This window comes from Lygodium microphyllum, chromosome 11 (genome assembly GCF_053477565.2).
Source record: "Lygodium microphyllum isolate KBCC chromosome 11, Lygodium_microphyllum_v1.1.10, whole genome shotgun sequence".
Classification (NCBI taxonomy): Eukaryota; Viridiplantae; Streptophyta; class Polypodiopsida; order Schizaeales; family Lygodiaceae; genus Lygodium; species Lygodium microphyllum.
In genome coordinates, this window is record NC_141145.1 from 68,253,899 (window position 1) to 68,273,355 (window position 19,457).

The 19,457-nt window shown below is 39.9% G+C and overlaps 1 protein-coding gene across 1 annotated transcript in view; it reads right to left on the reverse strand.

Moving 5' to 3' along the window:
- LOC148028914 (uncharacterized) overlaps positions 1-19,199 on the reverse strand; it is a 39,769-nt gene extending 20,570 nt beyond the window's left edge. Inside the window, exons 1-6 of the mRNA XM_087687681.1 lie at positions 18,963-19,199; positions 18,507-18,591; positions 18,371-18,422; positions 18,267-18,287; positions 18,136-18,189; positions 17,931-17,981 (exon numbers count right to left, since the gene is read on the reverse strand). Coding sequence (XP_087543807.1) covers positions 17,931-17,981; positions 18,136-18,189; positions 18,267-18,287; positions 18,371-18,422; positions 18,507-18,591; positions 18,963-19,056 — 357 coding nt within the window. The 5' untranslated portion in view covers positions 19,057-19,199. The remainder of the gene's footprint in view (positions 1-17,930; positions 17,982-18,135; positions 18,190-18,266; positions 18,288-18,370; positions 18,423-18,506; positions 18,592-18,962) is intronic.
- Between the last annotated feature and the right edge of the window lie 258 nt (positions 19,200-19,457).

Consider the following 19,457-nt stretch of genomic DNA (forward strand, 5'->3'; position numbering starts at 1 on the left):
ACTTGCACAGAGAACCTGTCAAGAAGCTCCATCAAGAACTCACAAGGAATCCTTATAAACTCGACTGTAAGGCCAAGAGCACAAATCTTGCCCATTGAAAGAAGATGATAGCCTAAACTCGACACACACAAAACCTTTCATATGTGGGCACTACCTTGCCCATCTGCAATCAACTACGTATCACCTTTGCCTTTGATCGGAACCAAAGAGTTGCCACCTATGAGAATTTGCCCATACATTAGGCGCATAAGAGCAAAACCATCTGAAGGAGTCATGCGGTAGGAATATCACCTTTGCCTTTGATCGGAACCAAAGAGTTGCCACCTATGAGAATTTGCCCATACATTAGGTGCATAAGAGCAAAACCATCTGAAGGAGTCATGCGGTAGAAAGCACCACAATCCATTCACAAGACTATGGGGCCAAGATCGCTACATCACTAGCTATTGAAGGAACATCATCAATCACCTCCAAATGGAGGAAGGCGGCCAATGAAGGAGCATCCACCACTTCTAAGTCCTTAGTCTTCTCCTTCCTAGTGTCCTTGTCCTTATCGAGACAATCATTCTTTCAATGATCTATCTTGCCACAAATGTGGCAAGTAGACTCCTTGGCTTTATCTTGCTTAGACTTCTCATCCTTCTTTTTCTTATCGTTGTTCTTCCCCTTCTATTGAAAAGACTAACCTATCAACACCAACTTGGGAGCATCCTAACCTTTAAGTTGTTCCTCTTGGTCCAAAACCTTAGAAACCACCAACTTTTTCCACTTAAGGGTATTTGTCTACCCTTAAGCAATCAAGGTGGAATAGAATGCATTGAATCAGGGCCGTAACTGTGAACGAAGAGTGATCGCCATATTCTTTGAGGTAAATACCTTCCCTACGTTCTAGACTTACATTTGCAATTGCCGAAGCTTATTAACATGCTTCTGCATAGAAGACGACTTGTTGGGACTCAAAAGTCTGTATTTGAACCTCTAGAGACACCCGCTTCAGAACGGTCATCCGATTGTACATTTGATCCAACTCCAACCATATCTCCCGAGTCACAGTCAAGTAATCAATGTGAGCAATAATGGATGAAGTGAGAGAGAGAGAGAGAGAGAGAGAGAGAGAGAGAGAGGAAAGAGTGGATGCAAGCATTCAATTTATCCCAATGAGCCTGTACCTTGAGCAACTCAACTTTACCATCTATAGAAATCTTGGAGGCATCAAAGGCTGTAGGATGATCTATAGTCTCAATCACAAGCTCCACCAATTCATAGGACTCATGAATCGCAAGCATCATTTCCCGCCAAATGCAATTGCCAGCAATTCTCCCCATCAAGCTTTTAATCTGAAGAAGGTGCTAGTAACGCAGAGACCTTATGGTCCATAATAGCCTGAAACTCCATGTCGATCTCGCAAGACATTATCACCTGAATAACCTACACAAAAACAAGGGCAGTCCCCCTTTGACTTTGCACACGGTGCTTGTTAGGGCTTTCTCCACTCACCCCAAATGTGTTTCAACCATTGGAGATGATGACAACTCAAAATCTGCTCCAAAAGGCTGAAAACACTGCCTTTTCTCCTTCACGAACAGCAAAAACCTGCAAAAAACAGTAAGCTTGCTCCTTTCTCACGCTTCACTTGTTTCCCTCAAGCCTCTAAATGCTGAAAATGTAAACTTTTGTCGCAAAGAAATCTCTCATTCAAGTCTACCTACGATCAATCAGCCCTTCTACACTATTCTCATACCATGTCAAAGTGCAGCAGATGCGGAAGCGTATGGACAAGATTGAAAGACAATCGACACGATGTATCACGAGCAGTGATCAAGGAAAATCCTCTCACACAACCCAAAGACACGAGAGCAAAGGAGCACAGGTATAGGTAAGTGGCTTAATGCTAGCCTCTAATAATCCAAAATCTGGCTTCTTCAATCCAAGTAGCAATCTCCAAGATGCAAGAAAGCTCAACAATTTGAAATTCTTCTCCTAACACCACCACCCAGCCTCCCTTCAAGAAAATTAAGTCCTTTATACACAAGAAACCAATAACCCACTAAAAGAATTCATCCGAAAAGTAGAGTCCAAATCCTCAACGTATATAAACATGAAATACCAACTATAGACATAGAACCACAACCCTTAAGCATTCATGGCCAAAAAAGAAACTTTAAAACAATGACTTCCTTTGATAAACTTGTCTACAATACTTCAAGTTGTTTCCTATCTAGTAGTATGTGACTGACAATATATTCCGCCTCTTCAAAGCACATGTTGATATAATCAAGTTATTAATACTATAATGCTACCAGCGGGAGATACAGAACCTCTTTTGAGATCAAGAACAGTGCAAGACAGAATAGAAACAGATATCTTTGCATCCTTCAATACAAAAAACTAATCATGGTTAAGTATAGTGGCTTCTCACTAAACAAGATTAGTTGCTACCAAAACTATCATTCTGGCATTCAGAGAAATAGTAATGCCAGCCTTGACAATGCTTATAGTTTGCTGCTCCAATTGGTGCCTCCAGCAACAATAATAGACCTTCTTCAATATCACGAAATACTTGAATATGACTGCCAGCACGTAACTCTTCAAACACACAACATATATGTATTTTCTATTCGTGATCAAGACCCGCAGAATATGCAAATTAGCCTCTCCATAAAACATACTGATTGTTGCACTCTCCAACTTTCCAATATACACAAATATGTTCCACTGCAACTCCAAAAACCTTGCCTTCGTCAACTCAAAGCCTTAATTATAATCACATGAAAGTAGTAATGTTATCGACTCCTATCACAAACCTGATCCTCCATTATATTTCACTCTTGCCAGCTTACGGAACATGCTGACGTCCTGATCATCAATCACAGCCAGTAAGCTTGGCCTCCACATATAATATCCCCATCAACTCGTGTCGTACTCCTCTCCCATCAATTGCAATCACCAATATATCGATACTTCAGTCTTGTGGCTAACAAAATGATGCCTCAATGTCCCTACACCAGCCATGCATACTTGCTCTCCCCCCCCCCCCCCCAAATTGCGATCATCTTCATGCTATTAAAGCCTTTCCCCCATAAAACGCAGCCTGCATTTTGCAAAGCTTTTTCTTTTTTAACTACAACAATAGCTTCTCCTTCACATTATACAGCATGTGTTTTTTTTTCAATTTTTTTGAGAGTGATTAAGCCTTGAGTATATTTTCACGCCCATTGATTCTCATAATACCAGAACATACTCTTTATAGGGCCTTCCCTCAAGGATTTTCGATCTAGAAACCCTTCTCATATACTCTAGACTTCAATCACTTCACTTTGGAAACAGGTTCGAAAACCACGGAGTCTTGAATAAATGCAAAGCCAAGCTGCCAATGCCTATCATAATGATCCACAAAAGCCCCCACATCACTCTAGACTTCAATCACTTCACTTTGGAACCAGGTTCAAAAACCACGGAGTCTTGAATAAATGCAAAGCCAAGCTGCCAATGCTATCATAATGATCCACGAAAGCCCCCACATCATCTTTGCTTGCTATGTTATGTCTACCATACTCTGAAATGAATCTCATAGCCACTAAAATCTTTGCTTGCAAATGCAAATAGTTAAACACCCACAAACTGCTTATACATAACATCTTAGAATAATGGTTTCCTTGTGTCCCACCTACATGCTAGTTTGTGCTTGCTCCACTTCATCTAGATGTAGCTTCTGAATTATTTGAGATAGATCGAGTTATTGCAAAAACACCTGACATATTTAGCCCGCCCTCTGGTCCACAAACATTTAAGTGCAGCAGTCCACCTGGATCAAAAATGAAAATAATCCCACTCTCATCGTACTAACCAATAAGGAAGATTTTCTGAGTACCTGGATCAAACACAAAAATAATATCGCTCTCATCAAACTTCCTTGTAAAGTATACTTTCTAAACTCCTGGATCAAACACAAAAATAACATCCTCATCATTCCATATCTTAAAATAACATCCTCATCATCCCATATAAGATACTTTCGTAGGCCTGAAGAAAACATAGAAGAACCATATAACTCATATGCATATGAATAGTCCAACCTGCTATCCCAAATACTAAGCTCCATAGGAAACATGTTTGCATAAACTGCTCCATCAACTTGCTAACTCCAATTCCTGCCTCCAAATTCCCTAACCACTTTCTCAAAACATGCAAGCTTTGCAAACATTTGAATACATTCAAGTTAAAAAACCAAGAAGTTTTGAATGAGCTTTTACATCCTTGTAGGCATGTATATACCAATAAGCACAATCTCTTCCTTAGACCTCATCTCCACAAAGCAATAGATCTGACCACATCTCAAATCCCATACCACTTTCTCATCAAGGAGTAATTTCAATGGCTTCATCATGTAGTCTTCCTTGATACCTTGAAGACCACACATTGCTACATACATCCAACAAATACTTTGCCAAATACTAGGAATAGCCTTCTCTATCAACATACCTTGGTTCTCTTTTATAGTCACATCATGCGCTGCCTTTTCCAACAAGAACATAATACCAACATCTTTCTAAACATATTCATGAGCACACTCCAATAGATGAGAGCCTTCACAAGAAACATCCATATCAAGTTCTTTTCCAGAACTACCATCTATATAGTCATCTGAAAGCATACCCTGCAAGTACAAGTCATAAAACATATCTTCATCAAAAGTAGAGGAAAAGATAACAAGTGGAAATTCTGCTCCATGCACATCACTTTGCATCAGCCCTCTGTCTATAACTAGCTCATCATCATCACCACTTCCCAAATTATCCAAAAACATATTTTCAACACAAGAAGCATCATCCAACTCCAAGGAGTACTCATCAAAAATTCCCTCATCCTCTCTAATCTCCTATATGAAGCTGCAACCCTATTCATGCATCAATCGCAATGCTTTTCCCTAATCTTTGCACATCCAAATATATGTATGAAAATATCCGAAGATTTCTTGATATATTGCTGAAGGTCTTGATGTAAGCATTTATTTTGGGATGAAATATCACACTGAATAAATATAAATCTGCACTACTGCAACAATAGACCAACATTTGATTTATGCCAAAATCAAAGGAGATCCCTACTATATGCATTCCATTATATCCTAACTTATATTTTCCTAATTATTCCATGCATTTTCCATAGAAGAGATGTAAGATCACTTTCTTTGCAGTAAACCTACCCAAAGACATCTCCAATGATGAAACAACTAAGAAGAGACAAGGAATCTAGCAACTGATTGTTCACAAAGACCAATCCATGGTCCTAAACTATGCTATCTAAGATGCCCAATGACATCAATAAAAGCATAGAAGAGCTACAATAAAGAATTGCTCCAAAATTGATTACATATGTTGGTTTTTAGTAGTTTCACACAACATAACTAACACATACATGCTCAAGGATCCTATCACCCTTGTCCATTGACTCCAATCGACCCGAGGACTTTCAAAGTATCTAAGGACTTTCTCACCTTCATTATTCGACTCAAACCAACTCTGGACTCTTCATGTATCCATCCATAGACTTCTTCAAACCATCCAAACCCTAGAAAATACATCCAACATTTAGCTTAAATTCCAAATAAACCTACACTACACAGTCCCCATACAATCCCACATTGTTCCTCTCACAAACAAAGGAATTTCTTAGAATTGTAAGAAAATCACTTTCTTCATAACACATCGGTCCAAAAAGTGCACAAGGCTTGAGATCTCAAAGAAAAGAGGATCTCAAACCGAACTGTAGTAAATAACTTGTTTGAATGAGGATTAGGTCAAAAATAGTAGCATACATGTTGTAAATGGAGTTATAGAGCTGCTCAATGGATTCCTGTGCCAAAGGGAGAAGATTGATTGTTGACTTGATTCTATACACATTGTCAGCTCATACTCCATGGCTCAAGCTCTATCCATAAATATAAGAGATTAGACATCAGGCTCACCTCCCAACCATAGAGCCAAACAGACTCACGCCCAAACCTTAGCTAGTAACACTCCGAGTGTCAGGAGGACATGAAATTTTATTACTTTGCTTAGCATTTTATTAAAAGCTAATCAAATGTGCTAATGTGACTTGCACATGCAAGCTGCAAGTTAATTATTTTACAATATGGGACATAGGACATCAAAATATTAGTTGATGCCAAAGGCAAAAGTTGTAATAAGTTATGTCTGACAGATACAAGGTGATACCCAATCTCAAACTTGGGCCTAGACAAATTTATTGGCCATTAATGTCAGTGGTGACATTAGAGACTAGGCATTAATTAATCAATTAAAACGAGTCTCTAATGTCAGTGGTGATATTAGAGACTAGGCATTAATTAATTAATTAATACGAGTCTAAAGCTAATAACTACTCAAGACCCTTGGGAGACAAACTGGCCTAGCCAATTTAATTATTGACTGGTGGAATTATTTTTTTGGGTACTAGAATAATTATTAAATTAATTTTCAAAATTAATATTCTAAAAATTAATTTAATAAGTTGAAGGATGCTGAAGAATGGGATTAGAAGGCTACCACTTGGCAAAACTTACGCACGCAAGTGAAAGAAACATTTTTTGGGGCTGATGGAAGTTTATTCTAGTAACCTTTATGAGAGAGAAGGAAGCTGTTAGAGAGCAAGGAGATAATGTTGATATCATTTACAGCCACCAAGGACTAGTTCTAAAGCGAACAATAGCAATTTAGAGCCCTCCAGGTGCAAGTGGCAGTAGCCCAAGGTCGTTCTCGTACAAGAGGCAGCATACACGAGGGAGCAATAGCCTTTCTGATGAAACTTAGCTATAGGTGACAACTTCCAGGGCTGTTTAAGCATGGCAATAGCAATTTTCCAGCATTTCTTGCAATGAAACTCTATTTCTCTCTCATCCCCCAACCGTCATCAAAGGTGAAGCTATTGAAAAATCTTTGTTATAAACCCTAATTTACAATAGAAATTAAGATTTGACAGCCACCTCGAGATGTGTGCTTAGAATTAAGAGCCTAGGACTTGAATTCTGACAACTGAAATTAAAAAAATTCAAGGAGATTCAAGAGACCAGCCAATCAATATCAAATTTGGGGCTGAATTTGTCTTTCAAGGAGTAGGGCGAAGGCCAATCCCCGAGCAAACCAAGGGGCAAATTGATTTGGAGGCTTGCTAGTCAGTTTTAACAGAAAGTGGCACTTCGATTAGCGGAGAAGGTCAAAGGATCTCAATTGTACTCCATTCATTTGCAATAAAGGTCAAAGAAATACCGCTAGGGGCGCGCATGCTCACAATTGAGGACCTAGAACTTGAATTCCAGCAGCTGAAATTAAAGAATTTCAAGGAGATTCAAGAGGCTAGCTAGGGAATATCAAATTTGAAGCTGAATTTGTCTTTCAAGGAGTAGGGTGAAGGCCAACCTCCGAGCAAACCAAGGGGCAAATTGGTTTGGAGACTTACTTGGTCAATTTTGACAGCAAGTGGCACTTGGATTAGCAGAGGAGATCAGAGGATCTTGGTTGCACTTCATCCATTTGCAATAAAAGTTAAAGAAATACCACAAGAGGCGCCAAATTTGGAGCCAACAAGAGAAATACCACAAGAGGCGTCAAATTTGGAGCCAACAAGCTATCCATTGTCCAAGATTAAAGCGGTAAAGTGTGTATTTTAATTTATGTGAATTAATTACTTGCTGTAATGTATTAAATCAAGTTAGTATCACCCTATCCGAGGAGGAAGGCTGGTTTCACCAGGTCACAACTACATCCCATGATAGCATCCCATACCATCAACCCACACTATCCTAGTATACGGATGTGTCTGCCAATGGACCCACAGTCCAAGAGTAGTAATCACACAATGAATATACACAATAGGGCCTTTAGTCCTATCAATAGAACTCAATTGCCCTAGCCCCGAACTGCCCTTAGTGCGTTTGCACTAAGTTACTTCTATTGAGCTAAAAATGCATTAGCTTTACTTAAACAATCCCAAAACATGCTTAATTAACAAAGAAACCTTGTTTATTTAAAAGAAACGCAATCCTAGAGAGTTTTTGTGTCCCATAAGCACAAACCCACTTGGGAGGGCCCAAACTTTCTATAAATACATACATTGCCCTCTGTTCAGCCCTCAATCTCGTTTTTGCAAATTTCAAGTGTTTTAGCTTGCTGCCCACACCCTGTTCACAGAGGACATCTCAGCCAAAGCTGTCCATTGCTGTCTCCATTAGTTGGCGCCTGATTTCCAGCCCTCTTCACAAAGTTTGGAGCTGATCCCAGTCAGGAGACTGCTGTTCTTGTACAGACCTGCTGCCGTACAACCTACCACGTCATCACAGCCCTACATTTGCTTCCTGCACGCTATCACCCAGCTGCTACAGGCTGTTGCCAAGCTGTTCTTCCTATGTTTGGCAGTTTCTCTCTCCTACAAGCTATCCTGTCTGTGTTTTTAGTATTTCTCTCTCCTATAGGCTGTCCTACCTGCGTTTTTTGTCTCTCTCCTGCAGGTTGTCCTGCCTCCGGTTTTAGTCTTTCTCTCACTTGCTGCCTGCGTTTTTATTTTTTCTCTCTCCTCACTGCTGTCTGCATCAGATCTAGCTTCTCACTGTTGCATTTGTTGGTGTTCGACATTCAGAGGTTGCCTTGCTACGATTCACGATCCGTTCAGAGTACAACACACTCTCCAACTCATTACCCCTGCCCTGATCCTTGAGATATAGGAGTTCGAGGTACAGTATTCATTCACTACATAGTGTGTTTGCTGCATGAGCATCGTATATTCAAAAATCATATCACTTCATTCATTCACTGTGTACATTGTCTCTGAGTTACCCTAACCCTAACTGTGTTCTTTTATCAGTCTGTGCTTTATCGTACGGTTTTTGTTTATGTTTCTGTGTTAGGGTATTTCTTTAAAACTTCATGATCACTATGATTACTAGCACCCACTGGAATCTCCAAGGATATAACACTTTTCCCCTTGTGCATGATTGTTGTCCTCAGCAATATCCTCAAGAACGAAGTGAAAAAAAGGGCTCTTCAATGAACGTACGGACTCTCAAATAGCCTCCGCCTCTGAATGCTTTTTTCACTTAACCAAATACACGGGATAAACGATCCAACGTGATCATTTAGTCATAAGGTCGAGAACCAATTCGGGTTCAAGTAGAATATATCGAGCAGTATCCTCAAGCCCCAAGTCCTCCTCGATTAGAACAATCACTTCACCTTGTCCCAATTATTCTTTCAAATACTAATGTGGAACACGAGGTAAACTTGGATTTCAATAAACTAGGTGCCGTATAAATATTGATACCATGGCATGAATGACCGCCAATAGTTTCTTCTCTTGGGTGGTGTAACACATTTGGGCACCGATAAGGTTGGGGCTCTCAAATGCAATAGATTAGCCATCTTGATAAAGAACAACTCTCATAACATAATCACTCACATCTGTATGAACCTCTGAAGGTTTATTCGGATTGATAATCTACAAAATCGGTGCAGTGGTAACTAATCGTTTTAATGTTTGGAAACATTGATCGATCTCACTAGTCCAAACCACTAGCAAACTAGTGTACTTCCTCAAAATAGACCAATCGAGCACTACTCAAACCTTTTCAAGATCAATCTAGATCCCATCAATTGAGATGACATGTCCAAGATACAATAGCTCTGTGTAAAAAAATCACACTTAGATAATTTTGCAAACAATTGCTCTCATCTTAAGAGACAAAAAATTGCTCTCATCTTAAGAGACGTAACGCGATACACAAATGTTTCGTATATTTCTCTAATGAGTTACTATAAATGAGGATGTCGTCAAGAAAAACGACTATCCACTTTCCAAGATACGAACGAAATAAATCATTCATCATCTGCTAGAAAGTTGTGAGAACATTAGTCAATGACCAAAAACTAATAATGTCTATACCGCATTCAAAATCCAATTTTCAGGATGCCCTGAGCAGATATATGCATCAGCCACGCATATCACATTGGCAAGCTGTTAAGCGTGTCTTTCGTTACTTGCAGGGTATTAGATCTCTTGGATTGCTTTATGCCAAAGGGGGACCACTGCAGCTACATGCTTACAATGATTTTGATTGGGTTGGTGATTATGATTCACATCACTCCACTAGTGGCAATTGTTTCTTTCTTGGCTCGTCTTGCATATCTTGGCTTAGCAAGAAACAGTCCACTGTTGCCACATCGTCATATGAAGCTGAATACAAGGCAGCTTTCACTACCACAGTTGAATGCGTATGGATTAGACGCTTGCTTGCTGATCTAGATGTATTTGTTACAGAGCCTACTCCTTTGTTCACTGACAGTTAGAGTGCCATTGCAGTAGCAGGGAACCCAGTATTTCATGCACACACAAGACACATTGAGATACATTATCACTTGAGAGAGAGGCTACATGCAAGTGATATCAGCCTTATCTATTGTCCTACCACCAGTAATGTGGCAGACATCTTCACCAAAGCTCTTCCTCGTAAAAAATTTGAAGCATTTCACCCCACTGGAAAAGCCATTGTCGCGCTGGGTGAAGCAGCTCTATGATGACAATAATCCTATGCCTATTTCAAAATCCAATTTTCAGGATACCCTCTGAAGCTATCCATATTTGATGGTGACCAAACCTAAGATTGATCTTGGTTAAATATCATGCAGCACAAAGTTTATCTATAAAATCATCCATTCGAGGTAATGGATATGTATTCTTAATGGTCATCTTATTGAGACCTTTATAATTAACACAGAAGTCCATCGTACCATCATTCTTTTTAGCGAGGACAAATGTGCCCCATGGATATTTATGCTGCTCAATATAACCCTTAGCTAGATCATTGTGAAGTTCCCTAGTTATTTCGATCTTCTTTTTCAGGCTAAATCTATAAGGTTACTAAGAGACGGAATGGATGTCAAAATAACAAGTATACTCTGATACCATGTCAAAATAAGCGACAATGCAGAGAGACTCTAGGATTTGCAGAGAGTAACACAGAGTGTGCACGGCAAACACTAAGAGAGAAGATAAACTCAAAAACACAAGAAAAACACAATGATGATGCACTGAATTATACTATGAGAAAAAAAGCTAATGCAGTGGAGCCGAAGCTCAAAAGATAATTGCATTGTCTTGTCTGAATCATGCGGCAACACCTGTGGGGAATCCGCACAGTGAAGGGAGCGAAACGCAGTCCTCCAAGCACTAGACTGTCGAAGTAATCACCAAAAGATGAAGAACAACTGTAAAGGGAGCGAACTCCAATCTTCTAATGCTATCCGAGATGTGGAAGATGATCACCAGCTATTGAGGGAGCGAACTGCAGTCCTCTGATATTGGGAAGTGACCTAAGCAGCAAAACGCAAATCCCAGAGTGTCGAAGCTGTCAAATGGAAGAAGAGCAGCCCAAATGTTAACACCAAGTGGATAATGATGACACCAAATGATGGAAGTTGAGTCGGGCTGCAAAAACGCAAGTCCCAACACCCTCCGTGACAAACAAGTGACGCCAAGTGATGGAGGAGGAGCCAAGACACAAAAATGTAAATCCCAACAGCCCCTATGATAGACGAGTGATGAAATCATTAATACTCAATGATGTAGATTATCGCTAGAGGCTAGAATGCTGACGCCAAACTGGAGATGATGACACCAGGCAAGGAGAAGACCTCCAATCTAAAAAACGCAGGTGAAGATGGAGCTTGAAGAAGAAGGGTGCTGACGCCAAGCAGATGATGGTGACACCAAGTGAAAGACGCTTCAAACGCAAGGCCCTATGCTACAACAGGGCACCTAAAGCAGAAGAGGAAAGGTAAAGGCAGCCAACCACGAGCCATGAACAACAATGTCCTCTTGAAGGGGTGTGAGGGCCATGGAAGGGGCTGGTGAGAGAAGGGAAGTGGTAGTGGTGACCAAAGAAGGTAGTCAAAAACGACTAAAGAGAGATAGTAGGAGAGTGAATGAAGTGACTGCCTATTTATAGGCATAAGCTGTCTGGGGTGGTGTACCACTGTGTGAGTGAGTGTCCATTGAAAAAGTGGCCAAAATGTGGACACCGACCCTTTTTTGGAGTTGTCAATGTGAAACCCTAAATGAAATGTGTGAACGGAAGAAATGGGTTTCTCAACATCCCCTCTCAAGCCCAAAAAGGGATGAAAAAAGAGGAGCAAACAAAGATATGACGAAGAAAAAAAGGATCCTAGAGATCCAAGATTTCCACCTAAAAGGCAACCTATAGTAAGGAACGGTAGATGGGATGAACGGTAGAACCTGAGTCCACCTTAGAAGAGAAGCCACTAGCTCTGTAACTCCATGCTGAAAGCAATTCGAAGGCCTCATCACCAAGTCACGATTAAACCTCCAAGGCCCCAATCTAGGCGGTCTCTGAAGATCCTGGGTATTAACTACACGAAAACAGTCATCCCCAAAGAGTAAATGGTAGGTGACAAACTTCATGATGAGGAGGTGTTCCCCTTGAGGATAGAGATACAGGAGTCCCCCTCTAAAGCCAAACAGAGAGTGCATCCCCCTTTGAATCTCCCTCTGCAAGAGAGAGGGAATCTAAAAACTTATGAATCACCGACTTCGATTCCGCTGATGACAAAGGAAGAGCCGTCGGTCGACCCGAAGAAGGTATCTAGGGTATCAAAGATATTGAAAAACTCCCAAAAGTGGCCTCTCGAACCTGAGTAGTCAAGGGTGGAAAAAGGTGAGGCTCATATTGAGAGCCAAGAATGGGAAACAGTCACAATCTCTTAGTGGAGTAGACTCTCGAGCCATACTAATAGAAGAGGTCGAACAGCCACTGTCTTGCGAAGGAGCAGATTGTCGAGGGGACAATATCCAACAATCACTGTCTCTCAGGGAAGCAGACTACAAAACCATATGCAAATCCCAAAGTGTCGAAGCTGTCAAACACAGGGAGAGCATCCTAGATGCTGATGCCAAGTGGATACTGACGACACAGATAATGGAAGATGAGCTGGGCTGCAAAAACGCACATCCCAGTAGCCTCTATGACAAACGAGGAACGCCAAGTAATGAAGGTGCCAAGCCGCAAAATGCAGGTCCCAACAGCCCCTGTGATAGACAAATGATAAAATCACTAATGCTCAATGATATAGATTGTGGCCAAAGGCTAGGATGTTAATGCCAAGCTAGAGATGATGATGCCAGGCAAGGACAAGACCTCCAATTTGAAAAACACAAGTGAAGGTAAAGCTTGAAGGTGAAGGATATTGATGCCAAGCAGATAATGGTGACGCCAAGTGAAAGATGCTTCAAACACAAGGCCTAATGCTGAAACAAGATGCCTGAAGCAAAAGAGAAAGGGTGAAGGCAGCAACAAGCCACGAACCACAATGTCCTCTTGAAGGGTTGTGAGGGTTGTGGAAGGGGCTAGTGAGAGAAGGGAAGTGGTGGTGGTAACAAAAGAAGGTGGTCAAGAATGACTGAAAAGATAGGTAATAGGAGTGAATGAAGTGATTGTCTATATATAGGCATAAGCTGTCTAAAGTGGTGCACCACTATATGGCCACCCACTGAAAAAAAGGCCAAAATGTAGATACCGGCTCTTTTTGAAACTGTCAATGCAAAACCCTAAATAAAGTGTGTGAATTGAAAAAATGGGTTTCTCAACAATGGCTACCAAGTAACATCTCGATTCTACAATCTATGGTAACACAAAATGGTGGAAATCCATCAAGTAATTTCGATTGAAAAACATCAACATATTCATGTAGCATTGGATCCAAATATTCACTCACATTAAAATTTATATTGACATTATTATTAAAGGAAGTTGAATTATCTTGCAAATCAAATGATTGAACTTTTTCAATGAAACTAATATAAGTAACAACATTTGGATTAGAAAACCATCTACTAAATTTCAAAGCTAATATCATATTATATTTCCAGAGGGTAAGTAGTTCTCGATCACATCAATCAAGTTTACAAGAAAATACATAAGTTTTATAGACAATGTACAAAGAGAAATATTAATGCCAAAAACCATGGCATGCCAAGAATAGAAAGGACATGATCAAAGCTCATAAGTCAAAAGTCCATAAGCTAATGATACTCCTATATTAAAAGATCCAAACTCAGTACCATCTGGTCCCAGCTATCCATAATAGGATCCTCCGCATAAAAAACGTGATAAATTTGGTCAACGAGCACCAAGTGGAGCTACAATGTTTACACCAACCGAGAAAAAAGAAAATTTTGAGGAGAGTCATTATCGAACAAAATTGTAACTCGTTGATTATTAATACACCCCTTACTCACCAAGCTTATCATGTCCATTAAGCAAAGGGCTATGTTGTGGATCACTAGGATCAAATGATACTGAGTTTGAATCTTTCGATCAAATAGTACCATTAACTTATGGACTTTGGACATATGAGCTTTGACCACGTCGATGTTGTTCTTGGCATGCCATGGTTTTTTTATAAATATTCCTCTTTGTACATTGACTAAAAAACTCATATACTTTCTTCTAAACTTTGTAGTCTTTTTCATGTAGTCAAGGGATATTTATCCTCCAAGATCACAAAAAATAATTTACATATATTTTTAGCATTGAAATTCAGTGAATGTTTTTCCAATTTAAATGCTACTATTTATGTTTATTCATTAAAAAAGTTCAATCATTTGATTTGCAATGTAATATAATTCGTTTTAATAATAATATTAACATAAATTCAAATACAAGATAGTTGAGCAGCATCAAAATTACCTAGCTAAGGTTTTGTTGAGCCAAGTATATCTCCATGGGGTGCACCAATCCTTCTCACTGAAAAAAAAGATAAGAGTATGCGCTTTTTTATCGATTATAAAGGTTTCAATAGACTGACCATCAAGAATAAGTATCCGTTGTTTGGGATGGATAACCTTATAGATCAACTTTGTAATGTGAGATATTTTACCAAAATCAATCTTAGGTTTGGTTACCATCTAATACGAATAGCTTCAAAGGATGTCTGAAAACTATATTTTGAACACAGTATAGACAATTTTTTATTCTATCTTTTGCATTGTCTAATGCTCCCATAACTTTCTAGCAGATGATAGATAACTTATTTCATCCGTATCTTAAAAAGTGAATAGTCATTTTCCTCAATGACATCATTATTTCCACTAAGTTATGGAAGGAACATACAAAACATTTACTTATCGTCTTATGTCTCTTGGGACAAAAGCAATTGTTTGTAAAACTATCCAATTGTGAATTTTTTCGCACGGAGCTATTATATGTTGATTGTGACATCTGGATTGATAGCATTTGGATTGATCCCAAAAAAGGTTCAAGTAGTACTTGATTAGCCTATTCCAAAGACCATAAGGTAAGTGAAATCTTTCTTAGGTTTTACTGAATTTTTTTGAAAGTTCATAAAGGACTACGCTTATGTTACTAAACCCTTAACATGACTGCTTAAGGGTATCCGAATCAAGAAAAAACACATAGATCATCTATTGTTTAGACTAGTGAGCTCAATTAATATTTTCAAACATTGAAATGATTGGTTGCACTACACCAATGTTGAATATTATTTATCTAAATAAATCTTTTGAGCTTCATATGAATCCAAGTAATTATGCTTTAGGTGTTGTTTATCAAGACGGCTAATCTATCGCATTTGAGAGTCATAAGCTCATAGATGCCCAAATGTGTTACACCACCCACAAGAAGGAACCATTGTTGATCATCCATGCGCTTGAAATATGGCATCATTACTTGGCTGTCATTCATATATGCACGCACGCACACATGTACACACGTACATAAAGAGCACATCACCATATAAAAAGCTAGGACAAAAATTATGATTGATTGATGGGGTAGCTATTATGGGTATACTCTCTCTCTCTCTCTCTCTCTCTCTCTCTCTCTCTCTCTCTCTCTCTCTCTCTCTCTCTCTCTCTCTCTCTCTCTCTCTCATTTAGACCCTGCCACCTAAGAGTAAGGGGTCATCTTTGAGATGGCCAAGATAGCACAACGATAATAACCCCTCAGTTTGATCTATATTCCTATCTACAAGTAGAGATGGCAACCAAACCAAGCTTCTCCAAGGTACTGGCCTCACCCCCATCAAAACCAACCACCATGTCTTCCTCATGGGAGCAATACCTATTGAATATGGTCCAACAGCTACAACAAGAAAACAAAACGCTTAAGGAGGAGCTAATAGAAACAAAAAAAAAAAGTTCAAGCACTAAAGAACGCATCAACCAATAGAAGAAAAATGAAGACGAGACCATCCTTGAAGTACAGTAATTTGAACCACAAAAAGAGATTCTAGTGAAAGAAGTCATAACACAAATTGAAGAAAAACAACAGAAAGAATGGGTTGCTAAGAAAATCAAAGTAGGGGGGTTTGGTTGAAGAATGGAATAAGGTTAAGGCCCTAGAGTATGAAGAGATAGAGCAAGATATCTTTGTTCTAGAACACAAAATAATAACCAACCCTATTACTTACTTCTATACCAGTTCACCAATACCCTTATACTTGTGGTTTTATATTATTCGGCCTTACTTTTGTATGAGCTATGAAGCTAGTTTAAGACAAAGTCCCATTCACTTGGCCAACTCAAAAGAAGTCATCCATCACCTTTGTGGTCCTGATAGGTCCTTGGCAATCCAAAGTAGCACTCCTGGCCCATGCCTTGATCTCTTAGGGATGAGACCTTTTGGGTCTGTGCTGAGTCATCCCTTCACTCTCCTTGGTCTCTCGTGGCCTAAGAGGGGATGCTGAGGAACCAAAACATGCCTTCTTAATTATCATATTTTTTGGGCATTTCTCAACTCATCGAAACAACCCCAAAAAAGCATTTTCTTCATTACGACAAACTAGACAGTTTGTACAATACTCTACACATCTTTAGCTCCAACATGTTCAATAGAAGGGACTCAATGTGCACACCACTTATCATCCTGTTTTCTCTGTTCGTTCTATCGAGCAATAGTTGCTGCCATCAACATTTCACCCTCATCTACACCATGCAAAGACGCTGCTCTCGCAGCCAACCATCACAATCTGCTCCAGAGGCTGCTGCCAGCATATTCATTGCCCTCCACCTGCTGATGACAGTCTGTGTGTGGTTCTATCTACTAGTTTTTCTCCTAGTTCATCATTCTCACCTCAGCTGTTACTGTTTGAGATCTTTCAAGTCTGCTACAGCCATCATGACCTGTCCAGCTGCTGCATTTCCGCTCCAGGCCTGCTGACGACTTATTGCGGACTGCCATGTAGCATCTCAGTTGCTGCATTTCAGATCTGCCCTGCTTCATCTGCAAATTACATCACTTCATGATCTGTGTTTTGCTGTTTCAGTACTTCACCATCAGTCTCGTAGCATAGCTTTACAATGTGCAGAGGCTGTTGTATCAGCATTATTTCCTGTTCGTTGAAGCTAGATTTGAGTTTTGTTTCCTTCATCATCTTCTATGAGTTCTTCTCTCTGTGTTCCTTTCATTGCTTCCATACTGCACACTCGCAGAAAGAACTCTTTCCCACAATATCAATTTTCTTCATATTAGGGTGCCTCCCTGACAATGCAATCTCCTTCAAGCTTTTCATTATTTCTATATCTAACTCCACGAGTCATCTAAAATACAAAAAGCAATATGTCTTTGCTGTGGTCTTGGCATAGTTACACTTCCGCTCGTGATTTAAAGAGCATCTGATATTATTGAGATGCTATTTGTAAAGCCTTTAAGCAATAAGTGGCCAGTAAGCCTAATTTAAAGTCTTTAAAAGGGATCCATTTCTTGCTAATGTGCAACAAGTGCATCACTGTACCTTGAACTACAGTGGCAAAAAGACCAGTCAAATCTAAACACACATCTTTCAGAGATGTCTTCTCTCTAGCTTGAGCAGAATCAAGTTTCATTTGCCAACTGTAGAATTCCTTACCTGAGGTGCTCCATCGCACCATTCAATAATCCCACGAGCAATCACATTTCCCTGCATGCAGAACAATCAGCCGATTAGCAACATGCTGACAGTGATAAAACATGTACAATTTATTGATCTGACCGAGGCTTAAAAGGCACAGAGACCCAGATGGAAATAACATGAAGTATAGCAAGGGCAGCATTGAATGATTCTGCTAACCTACCTGGGAGAGGCCAACTATATTGTACCCATCCTGAAGCTCTGGAAGGGCCTTGACCTACACAGCAACAACGGTTGTCAGCTGTGTTTCAATCTTTCACCCAACCTTCATGATGAGCACAAGCTGCACCTTACCGCCTCACAAGCAATTGCAACCTGCACACAACCAAAAAAAAAAATTAATCATCTTCAAGCAGACTACAGATGGAGGATTGGAATACCTTAGAACAAAAGCTTACTTGTGTCCTAAGAGGAGTGAACCAGGAGTCTCTGGTGCCATCTCCAATTTCCCTGTAGTCAACAAGCATGGGTCAAAACCATTAAAAGCAGAACTATAAACGCAAAAAAAAAAAACCTGAGTTTTGTTTGACTAACAGGCAGATGCCTTCCTGTCCAGAGTGATTACTCAGAAGTTCGGTGAACCATGTCATCCCCTCGTTCTTGCATTGGTCCCCAAGTCCTGTAGTTTGCACCAAATCCATAAGAGTTGCGTACTAGCAATGAGGTTGGCTTCAATCATTGGGAGCATTTGCACCATCAGATCAATTGAGCGTGGACCCAAAAAGAAAATTAAACCACTTCTTTGCTTTTGTCATCGGGGTAATCACAATAGTCGATTAAAAACCATATTAAGATGGGTTAGCTTGTTGTCATATAATTGTCAAAATTGCTGCATTCGAAGCTGATCACTGCTGGAAATTGATGGGATTAGGGAACGATTAGGCATGTCCCGACAGAAATCGTGTGTCAAGCGAGGTAATATGCCAAAAATAAGATAAATTTTTTGAAAACAACAAACAGAGAGCAAAATGGAACCCTGGAGGAGCATACCGTGAAGAACTACGAACGGAAGAGAATCCGACAGGGGCAGCCGATTGATGGCTATGGCAAGGACGAGGAAGCAGATGGTCGAGAAGCGAGCCATGGCTTCTGGCAATTCCTCTCGGTCCCTCTCTCTCGTCTCTCTGACTCGCCTTCTCGGTACTCAAACCACCCTCCGTCTCTGGTGACTTTTCTGTGTCATTGATGATAGTATTCCAGCACTCTCCGTCTCTTCGACTGCTTTTTCCGTGATATTAACATTCAGTAGTAATTCAAATACCGGATAAACGTCCCACATCAACATTTTTTTAAAAAAAAATATTTGCTTGTTGTGCGTGTGAAGTTTCTTATTTTTCTGTTGCTCCTGCAAAAACGAGGATCCCGCCCTTCCGCTGGTGTCTTTATGGCTCGCCTCAAAAGCTCTCGCTCACTTTTTACCGTTCCAAGGTTTTTTTTTTTTTCATTTTCTAGAAAACGACAAGCCCTCGGCCAAAAGGTCACGTG